The following is a 26736-nucleotide window of genomic DNA, read 5'->3' on the forward strand; positions in this document are numbered from 1 at the left end:
ACTGTGGAGGCCATTCAAGTACAGTGAACTCATTGTGGTGTTCAAGAAACCAGTCTGAGATGATTTGCGCTTTATGATATGGCTCGTTATCCTGCTGGAAGTAACCATCAGGAGATGGGTACACTGGTCATAATGGGATGGATATGACCAGCAAAAATACTCAGGTAGTCTGTGGCATTGACACAATGCTCAATTGGTACTAATGGGCCCAAAGTGTGCCAGGAATATAACCCCACATCATTGCACCACCACCTCTAGCCTGAATCGTTGATACAAGACAGGATGGATCCATGCTTTCATGTTGTTGATGCCAAATTCTGACCTTACCTTCCGAATGCCACAGCAGAAATCAAGACTCATCAGAACCAGGCAATATTTTTCCAATCTTGTATTGTCCAATTTTGGTGAGCCTGTGTGAATTGTAGCCTCAGTTTCCTGTTCTTAGCTGACAGGAGTGGCACCCTGTGTGGTCTTCTTCTACTGTAGCCCATCCGCCTCAAGGTTCAATGTGTTGTGCGTTCGGAGATGCTCTTCTGCATGCCTCAGTTCTACTGTTGCTGTTCTATCAGCTTGAACCATTCTGGCCTTTCTCCTCTGACATCTGGCTAGAACCAACACGTTCAAAATCATCTTCCTTTCCCATTCTGATGCTCGGTTTGATCTGCAGCACATCATCTTGGCCATGTCTACATGCCTAAATGCATTGAATTGCTGCCATGCGATTGGCTGACTCGTGGCTGGTGAGTGTATATGAGTCAAACATCTACAGTTCTCGAAATGTCCACCTGGGGGAGGTCGTCAATCTCTCTAGAGAGCAGACTACAGTGTATTCATGGTTCTTGTCTTCTGCTTGGTTTATGTTTCATTGCTGGTAGGTTATAGATGTTTGTGTCTGGCTCACTTTATGTCTTGTTTCTGCTTCCGCGTTTAGTTTTGTTTTACTTTGTGTATGTCACTCTTGCTTTGCTTAGTTAAATTCCTCATTGTCTCCTTAGTATTTCAAGTTTGGTTTCACTTTGTTTACGTCTGTTTCGTTGTATCACATAAATCCTATCTGCACATGCATCAGACCTCTTGTGTTTCAGTCTAGAATCATGACAACCAGAAAGGGAGCATCTCTACCATGATGTACGAGCACCGCACTCCTAAAAAGCATAACCACTGAAAGTGTTGTCCATTTAATATTTCTAGTTTGTGTGGTCGTCAACAATGAATCTGATGGTGTTACATCCCTATCTACGCCATCATCTCATGGAGGGACTTACCTCACTGTTTCAGCACCACAATATAACACCTTGGATTGAAACAGCAATTGAGACATTTGGAATTCCTAAAATCAAGTCAGTGGTGCATGACTGCATCTAATGTAGTAGTTGTCCTCAAGGTGTTGGAAAGGATGTATGGAATATCTTCACGCTGCTGTGCTGATGGCATGTTACAACTAGTGGTAAATCACATACTGAAGAATCCAAAGAAATTGGAGCTGCTTGGTGAAACAAGGAAAAATTTGGGAAAATGGCCAGCCCACATCTGGAGGAAAAAAGGGCAAACCACGTGAAGAACAGGTCTGACTTCATAATTGGACACCTGATAGAGCAGAGATTACAGAATGTCAGACTAAGAAGCTAGACAAAGAGAAAAGCATTTCCTTGACTTCAAAACTGAAAATCTTGCTGGAGGAGCTAGAACAAGGTCTCAAGTCATTTGAGTACTGTTTATCTTATTAGAAAGTCATATGTGACTCACTACCTGCACTCAAAGGTGGAAATGAAATCTATACTGATTTAACATTTATCTTCCACAGCCATTAATGCTATGCCAATTGCAAACTTAAGAAAAACTCATATAAATGGGTGAAAACATCTTCTAAAAAGCAATTAAGCATGTATTTTTTTTAATGAAGAGAGTTCTATGAAGAGAGTTCTTCATAGAGTTAACTTGAAGCTTGCAATAAGCTTCCACTCTGCCAGATGGAGACTAAGGGTTAGTGGTAGAAATAAAACCAATCCCATTTCACCCTGTTTCAAATATCACAGTCTTTGCTTAAATATTAAGCTTTGCTTAAATATTGAATCTGGAAGAAGCAAGGCTTAATACTATAAACACAAGTGAAATCAAATGTCAACTAAAAGACATCATTAATTTCTTAAACAAATTTAAAAATAAAATCTTTCTTTATTTGTGACGTTCTGAGCTAAATTTCAATGGTAACATTTTTCACGGGCTAACAATAATTTCCTTCAATGAAAATCCAACCATTCAAGTTCAAGCCTTGGAGATACAAGGAAACGTGTATAATGGAAACATTAATTCAAGCTCAGTTTGCTACACTCTAATCTATTCTGATGCACACTAGTCAAATCCAGAGACCTGGCATCTCTTCTTGGATGCTAGTTCATCAATGTTTGGGGTCAGGCTCTTAGCTGAGAAAATCCTTAGGATTGAATGAATGTATTGGTCAGTGAGATGACCCTTGTGTGATGTTTTGTTCATTTTCATCAAGGAGAGTTGCGCACACATATGTGCTGCCAAACATACAGAGCACTTGAGCAACTTGAGTACGAAGCTGGGGCATGTCAGATATGAAATGGCCACGATGGCGTCATAGTCTGATTTCAGCATTTCACTACACTGAGTTCAACCAGCTCCATTTGAAGTTTAGTTGTTGCTCATAAATTGCAAACAGATTACTAAGCAGTTCTAACCTACATTTCTGGGAATAAAAGTTGGCAAATTGCCAGGTAAACTCTGTGCTGAGTACGCTGAGTTTTTCAGCAAACTGTGCACTTGGGAACATGGTAGTAGAGAGCTGCGATTTTATCGTTTGGCATCAAGGAAAATTGCCCAGATTCCCTTGCAGCATCTGAGACTCCCACAGGCACACTTTTGTTATAAAAGCCCTCACAGCAGAGTACTTCTCTGTGATTACACAGATTATCTCTGAAGTGCTTTCTGGTGCTTTTGCGCTATGTCCAGGTCCTTGTACTGATCATGGAGTTTAATTTCATACTGTCTTCTTATGTTATGTTATTTGGTTACAGCTATGTGGGCTCCACACACAAAACAAGACAGATATTCTGCTTCCAACTTTTCTAGAAAGCTGCTTCTTTCCACCATTTTGGGAAGGTTGGCCCAAAGTAGAGCCGGAGTGGCTAATCGGGAGATTCGGGAGGATTCCCAATGGGCCGGCTCACGTCAATCTCTAGTTTGGGCCGATTGGGAGGGAAAAATAATTATGGGCCGGATTTGGGCATGAAACTCCCGGGCTGAAAAAGCAGCCTACTCCGGCCCTGGCACAAAGTGACTGGTAACCTGAGGTTGCTAATGATGGCAACGGTGCTTGTGGATCCAACTGAGCATTCTGGAATTTGCACCTGCAGATCATTCTGGGATTTGTAGTATTAGCAGAGCATATGCTGTTCCTCTGGGTTGTACTCTGTCAACTTCTGACCACCTGTCCACCTGGCTTCTTTCTTCCTTTCCTCCTGATCACTGCCATGGCCAAATATGAAGTCCAGAGCTTCAGCTGCAGTATGTCTATAGGCCATTGTGCTGCCACATACTGAACTGTGAGCAAGGCCTCAGTAACCTCAGTAAGCCCTATATACATGGGCTGCAATGATTGAAACAGAGTTGCATTTTTTATTCAACAAGTGTGGTTCCCATGAGATAAAATCTATATTGTCAACAGGTACCTGTGGGGGTTGCCATGAAAGCCAAAAAGTGGCTTAAGATGTATGTGTATATGTGTCTGTGTGTGCCCATGTGAGTCTGCTCAAGACACCTGCATGTTCAGGTTGGACTGGGAGAGAGCACACCAATACTGTATAAAATAATATATGTATAGCATCGACTGATGAAATTCATTCCTACCAGACATGGAATGGTATTCATAGATAGCGGAGTGTTAGTGCCACTGAGACTTTTAGTGACCAAGATACCTGGTGCGACCAGAAGACTTGCCTCCTTCTCAGCAAATTACTTAAGTGCAGGATTTAGATGGGCCTGACTCTCTGCTCAAAAGGTAATGCTGCATGTGTTTGATAAACTGATCGCATAAAATGAAGTCTGAAAATGACATGGAGTCAGTTTTATTGCTTCCATTAAAGGCATGAGAACGTAGGAATATGTATTAAATTCTTAAATATTCTCTTGAATGTGTTGACACTGAAATAACTGAGTCTGAATGGTAATAGGTGACAGACAGCATCTACACACAGCTGGATGTCGTGAGATCCAATACATCAGTACCAAGTTGATACCAAAATGTGATGGTCCTTGTGCTAAAAGGAGAGCAGCCAGCATTGACACTGGAGATTGTGATTTCTCTAGAACTGACGATGGCAACATCCTCCACATGTCTGACATCAGAAGCAAAGAGCAGAAGAAGAAGGAAGGTTTCGTGAAATGTCATTGGCAAGGGCAGGTGGAGCAATAGATCCACTGTAACTCCCAAAAGCATATGAAGATATTTTGCATTTGAGTAGGGTGATCAGGAACACTTTATTGACATCCAAAAGCCAATATGTAAGCAGTGTCATGTAACATTTTGACAAACAAAGGGATAAGATATGAAGCCCAATACCAGCGAATCTTGTCTGAGTAAAAAAGTTAAAGTATTTGAGAGTAATCAGATTACATTATATTAATATAGTAATCCTTTGGATCAAGTTACATATGGCATACATGTTACATATAGGTAATCAATAATCTGTAATAGGATGCATTTTAAGTTATCCCTCCCAACCCTGCAAAGGAATGACAACTATGAATCTGCTGATGACGTTTGACCTTGATGTTTAGCACAGGGCGGAGCTCAGCGTATTTAAGGGTGGTGTGGGCCAGAAGAAAGGGAAAAGGTAAGAGAATGTAAAGTGACCTGCTGACTGAAGTTTAGTCCAGTGGGGTTATGAGCTAAAAGACTGCTGATTTGTGTCTAGGAGACATTCGAGCTTGCCCAATTATTTTATGCCTGGATTCTTTTCTTTTAAGTTTCACTTTGTTTATTAATAAATTGAACACTAATTAACTTAAAGGAGGTATTCTGTACTCTTGGTCTGGTGAACCCCATACTCTGTGCTTGACACTCGACATGCATAAATCCTGGTATTCCCGCGGAGCACTTTGTCCTTTGACGGCGAATGCTACATGTCTGTGCTCAAGAACCTACCAAAAGAAAAATACAGAACAATTGTTATACCTCTTGTTCCTTTTACTAGATGCTTTTAGAATTGCCTTTCACATATTTTTCATCTTTGTGATACGTATGCAGGTAACTGCTTGAAATGAACATGAGCTTACCTTCCTTCAGACCAGAGCTAGTGGAAAGACTAGCTCATGCTCTTGCACACTGTCTGAAAGCGTCATATTGCACAATCATGAAAGGAAGTGAAAACGACAGAGGGAGAGAGAGAGAGAAAGAGAGAGAGAGAGAGAGAGAGAGAGAGAGAGAGAGAGAGAGAGAGAGAGAGAGAGAGAGTGAGTGATGTGCCTCGGCACGTAAGCCATGGTTTACATACTTTCATCTCCTAGTAATAATTAATTAAAATAACAATATACCTTTACTACAGCATGAATATCACATTATCAAGACACATTTGCCATGCCAAACAGATACCTTTCTTTTCTACCCTAGTTTTGCATGTGTCTCCATGTTCAAAACAGACTTGGACATTCAGAATCATTGTCGTTGCCATTGCTATGGAGACTTCATGCTCGTGAACTAAGGTTTGAATATATTACAAAATTAAATTCATGTTGTAGTAAATTGCATGGCTGTATTAGGGTAATGAGTAGCAAGCCATTGACTTTTTGTTTAGACCATATAAATTATCAGTTTGTTGTATTTTCGATTTGGTTCTAAAAGAATGTTAACCCTTTGTGTAGAATGAAAAATTATTTTCAGGGGTGTGTTTCCCAAAACCTTTTGTATAACCTGTATAACAACTCTTATGAATAACAATTTACAGGATTTTAGCCAGAAGCAAGAGTTGTTATACAGCATCTCATTAGTTTGAATGGGACTGAGTAAAGCTCTGAGTGAAGCGCTTTAAAATTGCTAGCTGGCTATTTTAACAAAAACTAAGAGAAAACATAAAAGCCCTTTCAGGCTTATTTACCTAGCTAGCTACATTTAAAGAGCTTTTCTAATTTAATCCCATTGGACTTAATATGATACTGTCTCTCTCATTTCTAGCAAAAAAAACTACAGCATTATTTCATTCATGTCTTACCAGGTTATGTTTAGTCTATTTTGGTGAATCGTTTGAGACATCATTTAGCTCACCTGTCATAAAATCACTTATCACTATAGTCGTTGCTATATCACAGGTAAACAGCTAAATGCTCTTTAAATGTAACTAGCTAGCTAGCTAAGTATTTAGACAGAAACTAAGGCTTAAAACCTTGATAAAAAATCCCATTTAACACAACTTAGTTTCTATCTAAATAGCTAGCTAGGGTATTTAATTAAAAACACTCTTAAAATGTAGCTAGCTAACTACGTTTAAAGAGATTGACTATTATTTCTTACTATTACTAAGTTCTGTTCAACATTATGAGAAACTATAATGCAACTGTTGTTTATGGCTAAGAACCTATAGAATCCCTGCATAAAATAATTCATCCAGAAACAGTTATGTTGTGTTGTGGCTGGATTTGCAGCGTTTCTGAATTTGCAGAGTGTTTCTGAAATGTAGCACATGTGTTGCTTTGCGTATAGCGCATTTTTCCTTCACAGCGCAATGGACTTTCAGGGCCACCATAGTTCTTAAAGTTATGTTGTTAAATCGACAATTCTGTGTTCGAAATAGCGTACTACATACTGGATATTGCATACTGCTCTCAGTATATACTGCATACTGGTCCTCGTAGTAGTATGCGGTACAGTTTGCAGTATGTGACAAAAGCAAAGCATACTACAGGGTCACGTGAACGTAGCATTGCATGATGGGATGCAGTACACCATGAAGATAGCTCTGTTTGCGTACTGGAATATTTTGCCGAAGTAGTATGTAATCCGGGGATGTTTTGCATACTGGAGAAATTATTTTTATTTGCATACTGCATACTGATTTGGGGCCCAAGCAATACGCCAGTAGTATGTAGTATGCTACTTCGAACACAGCCCAAGATCATACCCTATCAGGAAACACACTTCTGATCTATTCCATATGCACCATGTGCTGTTGTCATTGTTTATCTGCTTAGAGCATTCTTACACTTTATCTAACCCTAACCTTCTTATTCTGTGGTTGTAAGAACAAGATCAAGTATCAATCTCGATTTCAAAACTAGTGCTGTGCATGTTGCACTGATGACATTAAGACATTTTGAAATGTTCTGCAATTTCTTCTGTCATTCTCACTGTTGTACACACAGCAACGGTTACCACAATGCTTATGAACCGTCCCACATGAACTGGTCAAGGGCTGACTAGGCATCAGGGTTTTTTTTTATTGTTGTTTTGTTTTAAAGTTTAGCCTTCAGCTGTTGAAATCCAACATGAAAGTGAAGGCAGGCTGCTGCCGTCCAGAAGCAGCCAAGCAGTCCCACACTACCTTCAACTTTTTTCACTGTACTTCACGGATATTTTATAGTGCTTGTTTTGATATGATGCATCATTTTCTCCAACTATAATGGTTTTAACATTTACCAGCCTTTGTCTCTCTTGAATAACTTAAAAAAAAAACACAGCAGGACAATTCAAAATAAAGTTATTTTTAAAATAACTTTAAAAAAAACACAGAACAATTCAAAATTGTCCTGCTGTATCAGGGAAACACTACCGAAATGCGGGAGAGTCCCGCAGCTTCCGGGAGACTTGGGATGTCTGCACACCCAACAAACTGATGGAGTTACCTAGATACAACGTACAATCCAAAATATGCAAAAAGGTTTTAAAATATCCATTTAAAAGTAGTGATGCATGATGTGCATGTTGTTTTCAGTCATTTACATGTTTACAGCGTGACAGACATTATCATAAAGGCACATCTCTGGACAGGCCCGTTGACAGTCTTGCTAGGGCCCGGGACAAGAAAGACTAATGTGCACCCCCCCCCCGGCGCACGTCATTTGAATTTCGTCATTTGACAATATAGCCACACATCAAAGCTGTTTCTGACAGCTGACTGGTTATATACTTGACGCGTCGCGAGCGGTGCGAGGGTTCGCGCGAAAATGACGTAATCGCAGTGGCACCGACCGTGTGCGAGGGCCTCGCGCGCTGTCCATGCGAGGTCGTGCACCTCTTGACTTTTGTAACTTCGCGCGCGACGCGCTTCAGCGCAATGAACAAAGTCATGTTTGCAGGGTTCATACACCTTTATAATGTGGAATTAAAGCACTTGTACTTCACTTTAAAGGTCAATTTCAATATTTTCCAACACGTTAAACTTAATTGAGTTAAATATTTATACATTTACTCGAAATAATTCGCTTTTTATCACATTATTTAATGGTTGTTTATTTTCAAAACGCCCAATCTTAACGTCTTCACGAGAACTGTTCAGTCAGACAGCTATTTGTTGTGAAACAAAGTAGTTACTTTCAAGCATTTTCAAGTACTTTAGCCTAAATTCCAGCACTTTTCAAACCTGGAACACAATGCAACATTAAAATTCGTCAGGTAAATGTTTTCCTTTCTTTTCTGCGCTCCAGATTTCTGTATTTACTTTAACTATCCACCACTGTATTTCCCGCTGTTGTGCGGGTACCAGCCAGTTACGGTCGGTGCTGGATCAAACCATTTTCCAGTGGGATGCGGGGGTGTATGCACTTAATGGAAAATATGCAAATTGGTTAAAAAACATATATTTTAGCCATTGAATTTATTTTGAGTACAGAATTTTATATTAATGAAAGATTTCAAGATTATTTAAAAATTATAGACTTTAAATAAAAAATAAATTGCTGGGCTCTTTGATGGGTCCCCCTGGCCCTGGGGCCCGGGACAACAGACCCGGTTGTCCCCCCCTGTCGACGGGGCTGTCTCTGGAAGTGGAGGACTGCTGTCATGACACGCAATTCTCAAATCTCATTTCCCCGAAAAAAGGTGACAGCCACTTCCTGTTGGTTACACTAGCATGCGTATATGATGTGTAAGATAAAGCCAGTAAGTGGAGACCGCATGACATGGATTTCAAATGAAATGGGGAATTGAGCAAGTTCTTGATAAAAAACTTTAGCTGTGTAATGCAGTAAAGAATAGAGCATCATTCACTGGATATTGTAGCAGCACGGTGTACCATCCTGGTAGTCATTAGCAAACTTTAGGAAGCCAGGAATTAATCGCAATGAATCTATCCATTTCTCTGAATTCAATAACGCAGAACCAGTGTAACATGGGGAGTTGCCAACAGCGGGGAAACCGTCCGACCACCATGGGTTTTTTTAAGATGCAAGAACCCAAGTGCTAAGTGTCTGAGATGCAAACAAATAGCTCAGCTGATACAATTCGGGTAAAAACATTCTGGCAACATTAAAACCAAACCCCAGGAGAAGAGTTGGCTATCTCAAGGAGTGAAAGAAACAATAAAAATAACTTTCCTAAAGCCAAAGACTACAAAATCAGGTAAGTAAAAGTTACAAGACCTGAGAATTGCACAGATAAAAAAAACAAATAAAATGGAAAAGTATCCCAGGAAACTTCTCAATAATAAATATACCATTACTGGCTGAACAGAGCCGCGAGAAAACTCGTGAAAAGAATTAACAAAGAGTAAGCTAAGTCAGCCTATATAAAGCCTTCAAGGCAGGTGTAGCTCATTCCAACTAATTAGGCTGGTTTAGCGGATCGGCTCCCTCTAGTGTTGGCCCTTACAGCCAGACTCAGTACTGTTAATACTTTCGCGGAACTTACAGGAGCAGCGTTCTTGCTTCATAAAAAAGTTATTGTCGTCATATATGTAAAACAAGGACCAGCACATAGACACTGATACAAAATACAAAACATGGGATGGAGTTACATTTACAACATTATAGGGATCAGTGATAAATGCAGCGATTCAATCCAATATTAAATTCAACTTACTTCCTTTGGCAGTCCAGAACAATATAAATATATAGCACGTCAGTAAGAGTGCGTACGCATTCATTTGTGTACATTTGCGTATAAGTGTCAGTTTATCTGTACAACCAATAGTGAATATAAACTCATGTCCGTTTTGGAATAGAGCAGTGGTTGTTTACATCTACCAACACATCCGCATGACCGTAGATATAATTGTTTCGTTGTAATGAAACAGATACTAAAAGCTTTGTATTCATCAGATTCCGGTGGGATGCAATGTGGGATGAACAGAGATACAATTCTCAAATCGTAGCGTAGCCATCTATATGCTTGTGTAACGGTACAAAATACACAGAACCAGTCTTCTTCGACAGATCGACGTGCCGAGACGTGGAACAGTCTTACTTAGGCTATAAAAAGGACGAAGTGGACCAGATCTACTCAATCTCAAAGGACTAATCTAGAGACAGGTATGCTTGTCTAAAATTTTATGATTAATTGATCAATGTTTTATTATATTGATTTATAGGAATAAATCAACCTTAATTAATATTAAACTAAAACAAATAGATTTTTAAGTAGCGTCTTCTAAATATGACTTGATAATAATTGTAACAGTAAAAAGCGCTCTTTCAAAATGTCTTTATATTGAAGCTACTTCAGATATATGAATAAAATTTCTGGACTTTTAATCATGGTTTCTAAAGCAAACATCTACTGCCTTAAATGAGTTGTCATGTCATTTTCCTTTCTTGTAAAGTATGAATTGGCTTTTCATACTTTATTCGAAAAAAATGATTCATGCTTTGAAGAAATGAAGCAGGAAGGGAAGCTGTTTTGTATCCTCTAACTCCCTAGTCGCAAACTGAACTAGGATAAGAGCGAATATTTACAACATTCAATATGTTCATCGTACTCCAACAGACATCCGGTAAATGCGGTCTCAGAATAAACAGCCTAGAGCACTGACAGACTAATGCACGCCACCAAGTTCATGGTAGTTTATTATCATAAAGATACTTGACGCTGATATGGTCTAAAATGCAGAACTTTAGATTATTTAAAATACTCCCTGGTTTTGACAGCAAATCAAGATAAAACATAAGAAGTCTCATCACTTGGAGATCCGTGGCCAAGATGGAGAAATTGGAGGATGGCAAAAAGGTACAACAAAGTTTTGTTATTACTATGTATTGCGATTAGGCCATTTCACTGCAAATGACATTTACCGATTATATTACTAACAGTGAGTCTCCACGAGCATTTTTTTAGTACTTTTAGTTTTGAAAAGACATGCAGCAGACATGTGGCCTTGACCACAGCTTTACTGTAGGCTATATTGTCGAGTTCTTCTAGCTGCAAGTGTAAACATCGTGCACATATAAATTAAACTTGTGATGAATTCAGTATATTCACTATATCTACTTGTTTAGTGCCTGATGTCCACGGATGTGAAATGTTTAAAGTACCAATTAACGTAGTAAATGTGGTTTAGCATTGCATGTTTTCCCCCTTGATTTTCACTTGAGCAGAACTATATCTGTTCAACTAAACGTAAAAGAATGAACAGATATAGGTTATATGTAATCTTATGAGAGAAAGCACAGAAGCTAGACTACAGCCAATTATCATGTTCTTTGTTAAATATTGTAGAAAAACGTGGTTTAGACATGCAGCTTAACTCGGCGTCAGTTAGGCTACTAACCTAATGCTAACTTAACATGCACAAAATTATGTTATTTTTTAATTTTAGTTAGCTGAAGGTATGTGAAGGAAGAGATAATTACAATTGGCAGAAGATGACCGAAAATATAAATGAGACACATTTAAACACGTGTTCTGGGGACTGGATATGAGAGCAATGATTTCCCCCATACATTCTGAGGGGTTTCAGCATGTTTTAACTTGACTGTTTTACCTCGTCCATTATTTGCTTACAGATTAGGATTCGAAAAACATAAAGAGAGATATCAGAAGGGAGAAGTCTTAGAAAATGAAAAAGTGTGTACAAAATTAAGACTAGACTATCTGGCTAACTATCTAAACTATCTGAATTGATGCAGTGTGTGTACTGGCGCGCCATCTATAAATATCTTAGATTGACCTACACATATTCATCATCCTTTGTAACTCGGTTATAGGGACATTTCTATGAATTTGCTACACCGCAATCTGTTTCGCAATGTTAGCGTTCATGAAAGGAAGACCCGATATTGCGCATATGAGTTGCGAAAAGAGCTCTACCACACAACTGCCTAAATGCTTTGAGTTGTAATATTTTAGTTTACTTTATACATATTAGTTGTTAAGTGTTTTTGGGTAAGGTATCAACATTGGCTGCCCCTTCTAAAATTTTTAGAAAAGCCCTTAAATAAGTAATTTTCAGAACTCTGGCTAAGGTCTACATCACATTCGCTATAAAAGCAAATAGCGAATTTGAAACAAACGAACAAAACATCTTCGTAACTGTTGTTTCCTAATAAGCAAATTAAAAGTCTAAGCACGGTTCAGCAGAATGAACCAAAACACCATAACATGGAGGTGGTCCTTCCTCCTTTAGATTTCTTTAGAGTGAGGAAGCATTAGTCGCATTGGGTACATTTTTCTGCTCTTGTTGGTACATGTTTTGCTGTGTTTGTATTCACACTCATGTCCAAGTACAGATCAGACTAATGACTGCATAGCAAGGGTTTTAATGGATGTCAACCTGATATGTGGTATGACATTAGCTTAGCTTTTCATTTTGTATAAATGAATAATATATAATAATAATATTTATAATAATATTTAGTAACTTCTGTGCAGTGACTAATCACATTACATTAACATTAATCAAAAAGAGAGAAGCAGTGTGTGTGTGTGTGTGTGTGTGTGTGTGTGTGTGTGTGTGTGTACAGCTTTGTGGTGAGGACCGCATTCCGCTTCATTCTTTTTTCATCAGTTATGTGCACCAAAATGTTCTGTGTGCACCCAGCTGCATATCCTGTTTTTTCAGGATAATTTAATCAAATTTAACTAATTATATTTTTCCTTCATTCTCATTGTCATTAATTACATTTCTCATCTCATTACATTTCTCTTCTTCTCTCATCTTCCTGCGTTTGTTTTACACAAATGACATTTGTATTCCCCCGTCTCTTTCACAGAGGAAGCAGATAACATGTCACTTGCTATTTTGTGTGTGCACGGCAGTCATTGGCTCCCTGCAGTTTGGTTACAACAGTGGAGTCATCAATGCACCCTATGAGGTATATGTTTGCACATGTGTTCTCCTGCATAACGCATTATAAAAAGACATTTAGAGACTGTAGCTGACTTCTCCCTCTGTTTCTCTTATTCTCATTCTCCCTCTATCTCTCTACCTCTCTATCTCTCTTGATCTCATTTTCTCTCTGGTGGTGAGTAGAAAGTGCAGGATTTTTTCAAGAACGTCTCTTTGGAGCGCTATGGGAAGGACATGGATCCCCGCAAAGTCCAATGGCTGTGGGATTTCACCGTGTCCATAATCAGTGCTGGTGGCATGATTGGAGCACTCAGTGTTGGTGTTCTAGTCAACAGGTTTGGGAGGTGAGCTGCTAAAAGCTGAACTTGACGGTTGAAGACAGCATCTATTGGGTACCCAGTAGAAGACATTTAATTTAGCATTAAAGATAACTGTGGTAATGGGTTAAGAGTTATTCACAGGACTAAAACATTCATTTCACACATCCCACACTGCATAATTATTCCAGAGCACAATTTTTGCAAGTTTAGTAAAACAACCGTTTAATGCTTGGAACAAGATGCTTACCTTGTTTGCACTAGCAGTTGTACACTCAGATCCGTCTGTGCCCCAATTGTCCTGCCCTCCCTGTCTCATCTTACGCCGCCTCTGTACCTTACGCCCATGCAGATGCAAGTCTATGATCCTGTGTAATGTCCTGGCTCTGATCGGAGGCGGGCTGATGGGCCTGTCCAGCGCGTGCCGCTCGTATGAGATGGTGGTCCTGGGCCGCCTGGTCATCGGTGTCTTCTGCGGCCTCTTCACGGGCCTAATTCCCATGTACGTGGGCGAACTGGCCCCCACGGCACTGCGTGGAGCATTTGGCACCCTCCACCAGTTAGGAACAGTCATCGGCATCCTCATAGCCCAGGTGAGATGGACTCACATTCAACAAAGCTTTACCCACATTCCCTCTGGAGCGTGGAATCTCTGCATCCTGTTCGTCAATATCTGCAATGACTTTATATCCTAAGGTTCTATAGTTTTCTTACAGTGGATATTTCACACAATGCACATATCATGATAATATACTGTTGTCATGCACAAGTCACTGTCACATTGTTGTTTTGACTCAACAGCTTCGCTGTGTCGTCAAACTGTTCGATGAACTTTCGCTATGTCGTCACGACAGATCTTAGGTTTGGAGTTCTTGCTGGGGTCACAGGACCTGTGGCCTCTGCTGCTGGGCTTGACGGTACTGCCCGCCATGCTCCAGAGCATCCTGCTGCTGTTCTGCTCAGAGAGCCCCAGATACCTGCTCATCAACCAGCAGCAGGAGGACAAGGCCCGTCAGGGTAAGCAAAGATACCTCACCCCACCCAAAAAGGCAACCGCCCTTCAAAATCTTCAGCTGGCAAAAGCTACTTAGGTTAAGGCATACTGTATAATTCCATACCTGCTTTGAATTTTTCAGTAACGATGCTGAAACCAATATGAAACATATGTAATTACAAGCATGAGGAATGAGTATCTGAACCCACTAGCAGGTTCTGCAAGGCTGTTCGTGTGGGGGAGGGGGAACAACATTGATGCTTTTGTTTGATAACATATCTCTGTGTCTCAGTTTTGGTCCGCCTCCGTGGTCACAGTGATGTTGAGGATGATATCCAGGAGATGAAGGAGGAAGCAGCGAAGTTGTCGAAGGTGACCAAGGTGTCCGTCCTGGATCTGTTCCGCAACTCCGCCTACCGGCAGCCCATCATCATCGTTATCGTCATGAACCTCTCGCAGCAGTTGTCTGGCATCAATGCTGTGAGTGTTTTGGACCTTGCCCTGCGTTCAGCCACACTGTTACCAAGCTTATTGCATCCTCACTTTCCCTCCTCATCTCTCTATCTGTTTAGTTTAGTGCTAATGCTAATTACTTAATGTGCTTGTTTATCTGGATGTATCTAGGTATTTTATTATTCAACGGAAATCTTCCTTATTGCTGGAGTTACTGATCCGATCATTGCCACTATCGGTACAGGCGTAGTCAACACTATATTTACAGTGGTCTCTGTGAGTATACTACACTTCTACATCCCTTAAGCTATAGTTTATCTGAATGCTGTAGAACATACCTGAATGTTGTCTGCTATTATTTATATATGTTTACCAGTTTCATTGCAAGTATTGAAATCTGCCAGTATTCACCACAGTTGAACACAATGTGGTGAAACACCCCACCATGAATCTGTCTGGTTCTTTCCCTGTCTTTGGGTAACAGCTTTTTCTAGTGGAGAGGGCAGGAAGAAGGACGCTTCAGATGATCGGATTGGGTGGGATGGCCATTTGTGCTCTCATCATCACTGTCTCTCTGAAGTTGGTAATGGTGAGTGTCATTTGTGGTGTGGTGTCACTAATACTGCTTTTGAACAATTATCTTGATGCATGCAATTGTGTAACTTAAATATTTAATATTTCTCAGTTTTAAAGAGATTTTTAACATTTAAACACAATAAAATAGCAAACAATATTTATGAAAGTTATTATTTATTCTTTTATAATTATTTGCTTTAAAGTGCATGATGTGATATATTTTGTGGTCTTCAGACTCTTTATAGATGACCAAGTCCCCCACAGGGAGGCGGCCATGCTTAAACTAGATGTCCAACTCTGTCTTAAATAATTATCATTTTCCTAATTAAAACACATAATTTGTATATTGTTCTATGGAATAACGTCTCAGTTTGAAGTAAGTGTATAGCTGCAGACTGTAATGTACTAGAAGATATTGAAAAACCAAGGGGCTAATTCAGAACCTGCACACATTACTGATTTTTCCTCATTACCTTAAGGACCTTTATAGACAACAAAGAGAGAACCCCTGTGGAGCTACTGTGGTGAATATGGTGGTGGACACCTGCAACAGTACCACAGATGCAACATCCAACGTGGTTAGTTATTGCTACCCAGCAACAAAAAAAAAAAGGCTTTTATGTTCCCAGAAGTATGAAATCTTATCCTGATCTTCACCCTTTTTTCATGTTTGTACAGAGCCAAACTCCAGTGTTAAGCTACCTGGCTATCGTGGCTGTTTTTGGGTTTGTGGCCAGCTTTGAAATTGGACCGGGCCCTATTCCATGGTTCATTGCAACAGAGCTCTTTGCGCAGGGAGCCCGGCCAGCTGCTGTTGCTGTTGGTGGCTGCACCAATTGGACAGCCAACTTCCTGTTGGCGCAGTTCTTCCGACCACTACTGGTAAGAACCTGTAACGTGTTGACCAGGCGGAGAGGAATCCAAATGCAGAAGAATACCGCTTTTATTTAAATGAAACACTTGTACAGAAAACGGCGGGTGAATCACTAGCACTAGGATCAGTAGCAAGAAGAAGCTTATTACGACTTGAGGTCACCGTGGTGTCACAATACGGGGGGCCTCCCCTACCGGTCCCCCCCCCCCCGTCCACAGCGGCAGTTGTCCTGTTATTGTTGCGTTGTGTTTGTCCCTCATGTGGGCGGGGCTTATCAGGCCACCACCTGAGGGTCGTTTGTTTGACTATATATGTCTTGTTTTTGTACCAGTTGACTGCTGGTTATTGTATGCTTAATTTGGATCATGTCCCTCGCTTTCTCAATTAAGAATTCATTGGTAACAGCACTAAATTGGGGCATTTCCATGATCATTTTACATTGTGATGGACAATGTAAACTTGAAGTTTATTTTGATTTTTATTTGAGCATACTGATAGTGAGTAAGGACTGAACCATGAGAGGGCAGTATCTGAGATTCCAACCCAGTTTTCTAGCCTTTCCAGCAGGATTCTGTGATCTATTGTGTCGAAAGATGCACTAAGAGAAGCACTAATACATGATGATAATGACATGCTCCAAATTAGATACAATGACCAGTGGTCAACTGGTACAAAGACAAAGACGGATCGCGGGCCCCACCCACCTGAGGGACGAACACAACAACACAACAACAGGACAACTGTAGATGGAGGCAACCAGTAGGGGGCCCGCCGTACCGTGACAGTTCAAAATTGGTCTATAACTAAATAGTATATTTGGATCAAGTTTTGGTTTCTCGATCAGGGGTGACTGCTAGTTTACAGGTTTTGGGAATGTGACCTATTGTAATGGATGAGTTAACTACCATAAAAAGAGGTTCAATCACAACTGGTAATACCTCTTTGAGCAACTTTGAGGGAATTGAGTCTAACATGCAAGTAGTACAATTTAACGATGAAATTGTTTTCTCCAATTCTGGTTGTGGGAGTGGATGAAAAGCTTCAAGCGTTTCTTCTAATGCAAAGTTTTGTTCAGTATCAACCAAACCAGATGACAGACCAGGGGTGGGTTTCCCGAAACGTTCGTAGCGCTAAGTACTTCTTAACCTCGTACGTTTCATACGAGGTTACGAAGTACTTGGCGCTACGAACGTTTCGGAAAACCCACCCCAGATGGATTACTTATAAAAGGTTTTATATTTAGTGTAATATTCTCAATTTTATTCAGCGCCTGCTTGATTTTTTGTAAGTTTAGAAATAGTACTAAAAAGAAATCTAGGGTCTGTTTTTATAATTGTCAATCAATGAGGCTAAGTGAGCATGCTTTAGAAAGTGTCATTTTGTACTCAATAATACTATCCTTCCAGGCATAGTGGAATACTTCCAGCTTAGTAGATCACCATTTCTGCTCTAATTTATGTGCTATTATTTTGTTTTGTGTACCACAGGGCGAGCTTTTTTAATCTGGCCTTTTTATATTTGAATGGAAAAGTGTAGGTGCAAGGACATGGATTATGGATTGACAGGGATTATAAATATAGATGTAAATAGAGATTACTTCAACTCACATTCATCTCTTTATTCAGGGCTTGTGTGGGCCATACGTCTTCATCATTTTCTTCGTACTCCTTGTGGTCTTCTTCCTGTTCACTTACTTCTGGGTTCCTGAGACCAAGGGGCGAACCTTTGAGGACATTGCCAGTGGATTCGCAAATGCAGTTGCATCGGGTCCCATCCAGCCCTCTCAGCCAGAGGGAGTGGGCCCTCTGCCACTCTCACCAACAGAGAAGATTCCCATGGTAGAGTTTACTGGGCAGGAGGCTGCCAGTAAATAGAGTAACCAGTAGATGGGAGCTCTGTAAACATGCACAGGGGTTCAACTAGACTACCCATAAACCAACAAGGAGATTCAGTGTGAGAAGACTGGAATAGGCATATATACTATAAGTTAGGAAGGATCATAAACAATGAGGTGAGATGATAAACAAAAATTTCACCCATTATGATAAGGAACACTATTATTAATAGTATAAAACCTTACTGAATACATCATAACCAGTCTCAAGTGTGTTAACTTGGATAGTAAGGAGAGTAAGAACCATGTTTAAAGATATGCACCACGTCATTATTTATTATGTGTTTGGAGTAATATGCAGTGTTCAATCCTCTATTAATATAATATATGTCAATTATATATGTCAATGATGTTAATGTGCTGGTGGTAAACTGAGTTTGAGCTGGCAGAATGCATCAAGGGCGTAAGCGAGGGATTACTCCATTACAGAGGTTGCGTTTAGCATATGTGGGCATCTTCTGCATGTCTTCAGTACACCTGCAGTACAGATATGTTTGTTGAATCGAATTTTAATGAGACATTTTACCTCCTCATTACTCCATGTTTACTCTGTGTTTTATACCCAAGACATGCACAAAATGCCCACGCATTGATGTATTTTGCCAACTCTTAACTCAGTTTTCAGGATTTCTCCCCAGTACAAAAAATGATGAATGTATAATTTTCTGTTTTGGTCCAGCCCAAGAGAACTTAATTACAAATATAATGTAAATACAAACATCTCACCATTAAAAGCAGAACTGTAATTCTACAGGGTTTATAAATTATGTTCAAATAAATTTTTTTACACCATACCAAAAGTATTTTACATCATACAAATGAATTGGTTGTTATATTTATTATTAAGATTGTATTTATTTGATGAGTCTGCTGGTGGTATGCTGTAGAGGCAGGCTTTACCCTCCTCACAGTCCTGCTGCCTGACCCGGCTTTACTGGAACTTTGCACTGAATTTGAGTGCCTTTCTAATCTACTCTGGATACCATTCACCTAACATATCAGATCAATTATGATTTATTTCTTGGAGGAGGTTTTTACTGTAATGACTGCACACTGGAATTCATTTTTGGTCATTTTAACAATTATTGCCACAAGACATGACTATGGGATAAACAGACGTACATCCTACAAGGTTCTGTAGACTGGTGCTGTAGATGGTTTTTGTTAGAATTCCTCCAAAGCTACTGCCTAACATGTTCAGAATAATTTTTTAAATCATAAAATAGTTTTATCTGCAATGAGAAACTATAACTGGTTTCTATAACTGGAAACTATAAACTTAAACTTGTTTGTCTTATGTGTTGAGGTCATATGTGACCATAATGTGTTTACACCCATTTACATTGTACAATGGTTTCACTTCCTATAGTCTTATAACTAAGTCAGATGTGAATGTAAAATAATTCTTTGTCATATCTGTATATCTGGGTTGGTTAGTGTTTTGCTGAACATTTCTTGATATTTTTTCACAATTGTGCACTTTTTTATGTTTTTAAATATCTTATTATGAATTAATAAATGTATTTAACTTTCCTTGTTTACAAATTAAATTTCTGTGTTTGTCATATATTTTTGTATGGAAGCCAATTCCTGCCACCTAAAATAAAAAAAAAACAGCATATATATTTTTTTCTCATTATTAAGTAAATTGCTATCTCATTATTTCGAGATACTAAGTCATTATTTCGAGATACTAAGTCATTATTTTGAGATACTAAGTCGTTATTTCGAGATACTATCTCGAAATAATGACTTAATATCTCAAAATAATGACTTAGTATCTCAAAATAATGACTTGGTATCTCGAAATAATGAGATCAATTTACTTAATAATGAGAAAAATATATATATGTGCTGATTTTTTTTAATTTTAGGTGGCGGGAATGGGCTTCCATATTTTTGTGCTTTATTCAGCAGGTTTCCGAAATCCATCGGTGTTTTTACTTTGCTGTGGTGGTTGTATTATCAGGTAACGTCCAGCAGAGGGCATTGTTTTTCAGACAGAGGTTTAGTACGGCACAATGCAGTACACCAAGTAGGATTGGTAAACCTGTGCGTAAATTGGTGTGCACTGGGGAGCATCGCAGTTAAATGAGGACTTCCAGAAGATCTTATTCTCACAAAACAAAAGATAAACTAGAAGCAACCACTGTAAATATATTTAAAATGTGATACATTGTCATTTTTCATTGACATGCCTTGTATGGCACATGCCATACAACTGTTTCACTGGTTGTGCTCGGAGTGTAATTGTGAATGCAAGACAAATGTAGCCTTCTACATGTCCAGGCAGTTCTGGTCCAGGCCAGCGAAACCTGTTTTTATAATAACGCGGCGGTTGCCTACTTAATCTCTCTCTGTCTCTCTGCCTCTCTCACACACATTTACTTCTCAGTCATAATTAGGAGATCATAATCACATCCACTCCCCCTCCTCATCTTTCTCTTGCTCTCTCTATCTTCCTCTCTCCCTCTCTCTCTAATCTGGAATAAAAAGCAGACTCCTCCTCCCATTCCCCTCCTCTCCCTCTTTCTCTCTCTCTCTCTTTCCCTGCTCCGCTCTATGGTTCCTTCCTCTCATTACATCTCTAGTGGATCACAGTGACAGAAATGTGCAGAATCTTCCTCCCTCTCTTCCTCTTGCTCCAGTCCAGCTCCGCTGAAGAAGGTAAGAAGCTTTCACACCTGCCTGTGCATGTGCAGTAGGCATGCATGAGTATGCGTGTGTGTGTGTGTATCATTTATGTTAAGTGTACATAGTTGCATGTGTATAAAATGCAATGGCTGCTGGTTTTGTAAATGCTGCCAGTACATTAACTTAATGTGTAGATTTTACTATAGAAATATGAATTTGGTTTGCCTGGAGATAAGTGCAATTAAACTTTTAAATAAGTGTGTTAATAAGATAAGTGTGTGGGTGTATGTGTGTGTTTGTCTGACTAGGTTACCCTCCAGATACATGCGCTAAAACTTTGTTGTGCACATGTACTTATTAGTGATGGCCACTGTACATTCCTCTGGCTTAGCTGCTGTGTTTGAGTTGGTCACTGTGTTGGGCATCTCCTCTGCCAAGCGTCACTCATCACAATATAAGTGGGAGGGGCCAGAGCAGGGCTGCATAATAAGTTGTGTAACCTTTGTCTCAGTCTAACCCTCATGACCCCCTTCTGTCTCCTCTCCTTTATGTCCCTTATTAGGATATTATGAATATTAAAAAGTGACCCCCTCAGCCACTCCATTCAGCGCTACTGTATAGCTCTCTACCCCATCATGTTTTCATCTCTCTCTCTCTCTCTTTCTTTGTGTCTTTCTGTGTGTGTCTCTCTCTCTCTTCCTCTGTGAATGTCTTTCTGTCTTTCTGCCTCTCTCTCTGTATCCTTCTGCATTTCTGTGTTGCTGTGTGAAGTCCTGCTGGGTCTGGTGAGTGTGGTCAGTGGTAACGTCAGCTACTGATCACTGGTGATTTTAGGGTTTATGATTATAGGTGCAGTTATGAATAGGATAGGAAAACATAGATGGGAAATGGAATGGCATGTTGTTGTAGGTTACTGCGAAAAACATGAGAAACATCCCTCATTCAGGGTGTATGTGTACTCTTGTGTGTTAATGGCTTGCGATATGTGTGTGTGTGTGTTTGAAATACCCAGAGCATGCTGCTGATTTACACACATTAGCATAATATACACACTGACTGATCTTTATTAAATCACAGAGAATGAGAGAAATAAGGGAGGAGCGAGGGATTGGAGTAAGAGGGAACAGAGAAAGCAAGAGAAATAAAGAAATGAAAGAGAGAGAAAGAAAAACATGACCCAGTGATAGTGCTCTGTGGAATGTTATTGCACTAATGATGTATTAACCCAATAGCGCACTAATACACATCTTTCTGTTAGCACCAACAAACCATTGTCACTGTAGCGAACACAGTTCCAGTCTCACAGCGAGCACACAGCAAATCCTCCCACTTCAGTTAACATTCCCTCTGAGAAACAGCACATTAGGTCCTATAGCTTTTAGTGTTTTCACCTTTTTGGTCTAATTCATAAGAACTTTGTTTCTTTTTCACCAAGTTTTGAGGTAGCCAATTTTTTTTCAATTAAGAAGAAGCTAACAGTGTACATTATATAAATGTCTAGTGTAAATGTGATCATATTAGCAAGCTTGAGATGTCAACGTTTTTGGGATTCCTACAGTGTCTGTTAAGTAAGCATCCCCCAGATCTGTCTATCATACCAGTAACAGTATCATCTACACAGAGTCTGGTAAGGTCTTTGGCCCAGCAAAGTTTAGTGTCTGTTTCTGTCTTTCTCTCTTGCTCAGAGATTTGGTTCTAGTTTCTGCTGATGTTAGTTGTAGTACAGCTTCAGGTTTTCCACAGACGTCAGTACTGTTAACTGGTTTCAGAGTAACAGTTTCAGGAGTTTCATCATCCTCTATTCCCCACTGCCCTGAGGTGTGGCTGCCTGGTTTTCATTCATCATTCAGGATCTCAGAGAAACTGCTACTGAGCCCCCATCATACAAACTGTGAAGCAGAAAACCAGCCTGTTAAAAAGAGAATTAATTTCACATGTTTTCTGCACTAAGGCAGGCTTGTGAGTACATTTGAATGCTATGTGCTCAAAGCATGTTTTATTCATTACATCCCATTATGCAATATTTTCTTATATTTTTTTACTGGCTATTGTCTCCTACACCTATACGATTGCGTGCACACAGGACAGGATTTGAAACGCACAATCGCTGCTTTGTCATTCATGGGAGAAGTGAAGGGAACCTTGTCTGTTTCAAGATGACTCCTTCCTGGTCTACCTGACGCTCAGTCTCACAGCACTGCTGTGCCTCTCTGAGGCAGCAGGGGTTTGTTCGGAAAAGGCACTCCATGCCCTGGGTAAAGCCCAGTTTAATGCTCCTATGTAGGATCAGATCAGCGCCAGAAGGTCACGACCTCGGGGTCAGTACCACTGTTCTATCTCACTTTTAATTAGTCAGCCAATTGACACACACTTCAGAGCTGTGAGGCATGAGTGAAAGGGGAGTGTGTGTGTGTGTGTGTGTGTGTGTGTGTGTGTGTGTGTGTGTGTGTGTGTGTGTGTGTGTGTGTGTGTGTGTGTGTGTGTGTGTGTGTGTGTGTGTGTGTGTGTGTTTGTGTGTGTAAAGGTGTCTGGGAGATGTGTGTTTGGCGCTGGGCGTGTGATTGCACACGGTGGGGTGTTTTCTTGCTGAGAAACGGCAGGGCATTTTTAAAAGCCCGGCTGGCACAAGAGGTTCCGTCGCCCACGGCTACGATGGAGCAGCAGCACCTGCCGTTCTGGAGAGCAGGAAAGGAGGAGAGTGCAGGAGGAGGAGAGGAGAGAGGGAGGAGGAGAGGAGAAAAGAGCAGGGAGCAGTGCCAGGCAACGCTCGCTCTCATGGTGTGGAGCTCTGGCTTTCTGTCTCTGCTTTTCAGCTTAGTGTGCACGGTGCCTTGCAGGATGCTCTGCATGCATGGTCACCCTTGTGCGTGTGTGTGTGTGTGTGTGTGTGTGTGTGTGTGTGTGTGTGTGTGTGTGTGTGTGTGTGTGTGTGTGTGTGTGTGTGTGTGTGTGTTGTGTGTGTGTGTGTGTGTGTGTGTGTGTGTGTGTTTGTGTGCACACATATGCCCATGTTACTAGTATCAGACCAGGGCAATCACACAGGAATCGGTATTTTGGTGCGTCTCACGTCTCACTGCTCTTCTCATCAGCAACAAGTGCAGCAGCCATTGAGCAGATCCGAGTTCATCTTTATTTTTGTGCAGCTCCAGCATGTGTCCTGCGTGCGATTCACTGCATGTGTTCTGCGTGCGATTCACTGCATGTGTCCTGCGTGCGATTCACTGCATGTGTCCTGCGTGCGATTCACTGCATGTGTCCTACGTGCGATTCATTGCATGTGTCCTGCGTGTGATTCACTGCATGTGTCCTGCGTGTGATTCACTGCATGTGTCCTGCGTGTGATTCACTGCATGTGTCCTGTCCCTGCACCACAGGCCCCTGCGTGTGCGCTATGTATTCTCTGCATGCGCCCTGCACATGCTACGTGTGCTCTGTGTGTACCGTGTGTGCCCTTTGTGTGCTCTGTGTGTGCCCTGTGTCCTGTGTGTGCCCTGTGTCCTGTGTGTGCTACGTGTGCTCTGTGTGTGTTGCGTGTGCCCTGTGTGTGCTGCATGTGCCCTGTGTGTGCTGTGTGTGCTCTGTGTGTGCTGCGTGTGCCCTGTGTGTATTGTGTGTGCTGCGTGTGTCCTGTGTGTGTGCTGGAGGGACAAGCTTGCACTCCACTACACTTTGGAGACGAGTGGCCCTTGTGCTTTACGATGGAACGTTTCAAACGTCGCAGCTTTGTGGCTGCCACTCCACACAGAGACAAAAGCCTATAAGAGCGTGCGAGAGCGTGTAACTTGCACTCATGCGTCTGCTCTCTCCTCGCTTCTGGGTAGTCAGCAGGACATATTTGAATGTTTTGTAGTCATGTGGTCTAATGTAGTCAGCCCAGTCCATAGGACCAGTCTGCTTGTTTAGGGAGACTACTGATTATGCTGGGGCTAACAGTTACATTACAGGTTCAGGTCAAATTCAGTATTAGGAGTTTTGATAACATTTTAGGATGACCACATTTTTTCTGGGATAATGCTAACCATTACGAGCTGTACATGTAATAAGGAACTCTGTGTGTGTGTGTGTGGGTATGGATGTGGGTGTGGGTGTAGTTGATTTCAGGAATTGACATCAGGACTGTAATGATATCTCCCTCTCTCTCTCTCTCACACACACACACACACACACACACACACACACAGACATACACATACACTACACTGAGCTTATTCATACTGAGCAGGCCACCCTGTCATGTATGTCAGTGAATGTGTGTGTGAGCATGTGTGTGTGTGTGTGTGTGTGTGTGTGTGTGTGTGTGTATAACATGACACAGCTAGTTGAAGGTGTTAGACTGAAATGCATTATTAGCCTTGTCGCCTTGTCTAGAGCAGGATGTCTCTGGCCAACATTTTCCAGAAGCAAGAAGAACAGGACTCGGACACACACATACACTTTTAGGAGACAGAAAATATTAGTCTTTTGTAAAGACGCCTGCACTTGAGAGAGAATGAGTGCAAGTGTGAGCACTCAAGTGAACGCAGTTCTGACACCAAGAGAGACAGAGAACCACTAATGTAGGACACCCCTTCAGTCTATCAACTGCCAGCAGAGAGAGACAGAGAGGTTGAGAGAAAGAGAGGGATTGAGGGAGAGACAGGGATTGAGAGAGAAAGAGAGGGACTGGGAGAGAGGGGGGATTGGGGGGTTGAGAGAGAGCGAAGCAGGAAGAGATTAGATGATAAACAGCTTATTCATTGTAATTCACACTTTTTTTAGCACCATCAACATGGTGATGGATGCTGAAGTGAGAGAAACACACTCAGACACAGGACAAAAGGACACTACTGACTACTGAACATGACTAACTCCCCTCTTACTCTGGCTCAGTTTCCCTCCATCCCTCCCCAGTCTCTCTCCCAAGTGTCACTGCTTTCTAAACAAACAGTGCCTTACTTTCCTGCACATCAATAATAGAAGTCAGTGTAGTTCTGTGTTTAAGATCTGACAGTGCCCTCTGTCACTATTCTGTTTAATAATACACACACACACACACACACACACACACACACACACACACACACACACACACACACACACACAAAGCGAGGGGACAGAGGTGTGTGTGTGTGTGTGTGTGTGTGTGTGTGTGTGTGTGTGTGTGTGTGTGTGTGTGTGTGTGTGTGTGTCTCAGATGCATAAGAATGACCTGTCGGTGCAATGCATTACTGTTGCACTTAGGTGGACTTTCTGCCTGGACAGCATTTTTGCCTCTATCAGTGCTGAAAGTTCCCTCTACTCCCCCTAAGTGAGCATGGGGTGGGTGCTTAAACTTTCCTCCACTCCCCCTAAGTGAGCATGGGGTGGGTGCTTAAACTGCCCTCCACTCTCCCTGACTAAGGGTGGGGTGGGTATGGAGCCTTTTCATCAACATGACTGCTCTGCCTGTTCATAAGATCCTTGGTATTTGCTCTAGATACACGGTGTAGGTTACATGTCTTCAGTCAAGTGCATTTATTTGGGGTCCAAGGGAATTAGACTGCCAGGACATCTGCAGAGCATCTGTGTCTAGAAGAGCGGTATCTTAGGAATACACCAATGTGTTTCTTTCCCAAATCTAAACACTGCATTTCAAGTGTCCACTTATACTGAATACTGATATCAGCCTTTGTATGCTGGTGATCTGATGTTTGTAGACACGCCTGACTTGCAGCTGGGATGTGCTGTCAAAGTGCTGTTTTTTTGTAAAGTGGCTTCGAGTAAAGTTGCTTTGCTTTTAA

The 26736-nt window shown here is 40.9% G+C and overlaps 2 protein-coding genes and 1 long non-coding RNA gene across 6 annotated transcripts in view; 2 read left to right on the forward strand and 1 right to left on the reverse strand.

Annotated features, from left to right (window-relative positions):
- Positions 1-4501: 4501 nt before the first annotated feature.
- LOC143473780 (uncharacterized) lies at positions 4502-13912 on the reverse strand. Its single transcript, XR_013120632.1, has 3 exons — positions 13803-13912; positions 5302-5354; positions 4502-5166 (listed from the first exon to the last, which is right to left on the reverse strand). It is a non-coding gene; the product is annotated as an uncharacterized LOC143473780 (long non-coding RNA).
- On the forward strand, positions 9221-19893 carry slc2a3b (solute carrier family 2 member 3b). 3 transcript variants are annotated; one of them, XM_076970908.1, is made up of 13 exons: positions 9221-9574; positions 10387-10482; positions 11098-11176; positions 13159-13260; positions 13419-13579; positions 13905-14145; positions 14407-14569; positions 14839-15026; positions 15171-15275; positions 15484-15588; positions 16055-16153; positions 16254-16457; positions 18075-19893. In XM_076970908.1, the coding sequence occupies exons 3-13, from the start codon at positions 11150-11152 to the stop codon at positions 18321-18323; spliced, it is 1644 nt and encodes a 547-aa protein (XP_076827023.1). In that variant the 5' UTR covers positions 9221-9574; positions 10387-10482; positions 11098-11149; the 3' UTR covers positions 18324-19893. The 3 variants fall into 3 exon arrangements, with proteins under 3 accessions (XP_076827023.1, XP_076827024.1, XP_076827022.1); XM_076970907.1 differs by lacking the exon at positions 9221-9574 and having other exon boundaries at positions 9800-10482; XM_076970909.1 differs by lacking the exons at positions 9221-9574; positions 18075-19893 and having other exon boundaries at positions 9787-10482; positions 16066-16153; positions 16254-16451.
- Positions 19894-20741: 848 nt separating this feature from the next.
- Positions 20742-26736, forward strand: part of ephb6 (eph receptor B6) — a 43023-nt gene continuing 37028 nt past the window's right edge. The window contains exon 1 of one of the 2 annotated variants that reach the window (XM_076970906.1): positions 20742-21010. In XM_076970906.1, coding sequence (XP_076827021.1) covers positions 20953-21010 — 58 coding nt within the window. In that variant the 5' untranslated portion in view covers positions 20742-20952. The remainder of the gene's footprint in view (positions 21011-26736) is intronic. The other variant, XM_076970905.1, reaches the window with a different exon arrangement.

This window comes from Brachyhypopomus gauderio, chromosome 13 (genome assembly GCF_052324685.1).
Source record: "Brachyhypopomus gauderio isolate BG-103 chromosome 13, BGAUD_0.2, whole genome shotgun sequence".
NCBI classification, from domain to species: domain Eukaryota; kingdom Metazoa; phylum Chordata; class Actinopteri; order Gymnotiformes; family Hypopomidae; genus Brachyhypopomus; species Brachyhypopomus gauderio.

What these genes read in the sequence shown, in the direction of transcription:
- slc2a3b (XM_076970908.1), top strand. Translation starts at nt 11,150, where the DNA reads ATGGAGAAATTGGAGGATGGCAAAAAG. An exon ending in AATTGGAGGATGGCAAAAAG is followed by an intron (nt 11,177 to 13,158) that starts GTACAACAAAGT and finishes TCTCTTTCACAG; the next exon opens with AGGAAGCAGATAACATGTCA. An exon ending in GGAGGACAAGGCCCGTCAGG is followed by an intron (nt 14,570 to 14,838) that starts GTAAGCAAAGAT and finishes TCTGTGTCTCAG; the next exon opens with TTTTGGTCCGCCTCCGTGGT.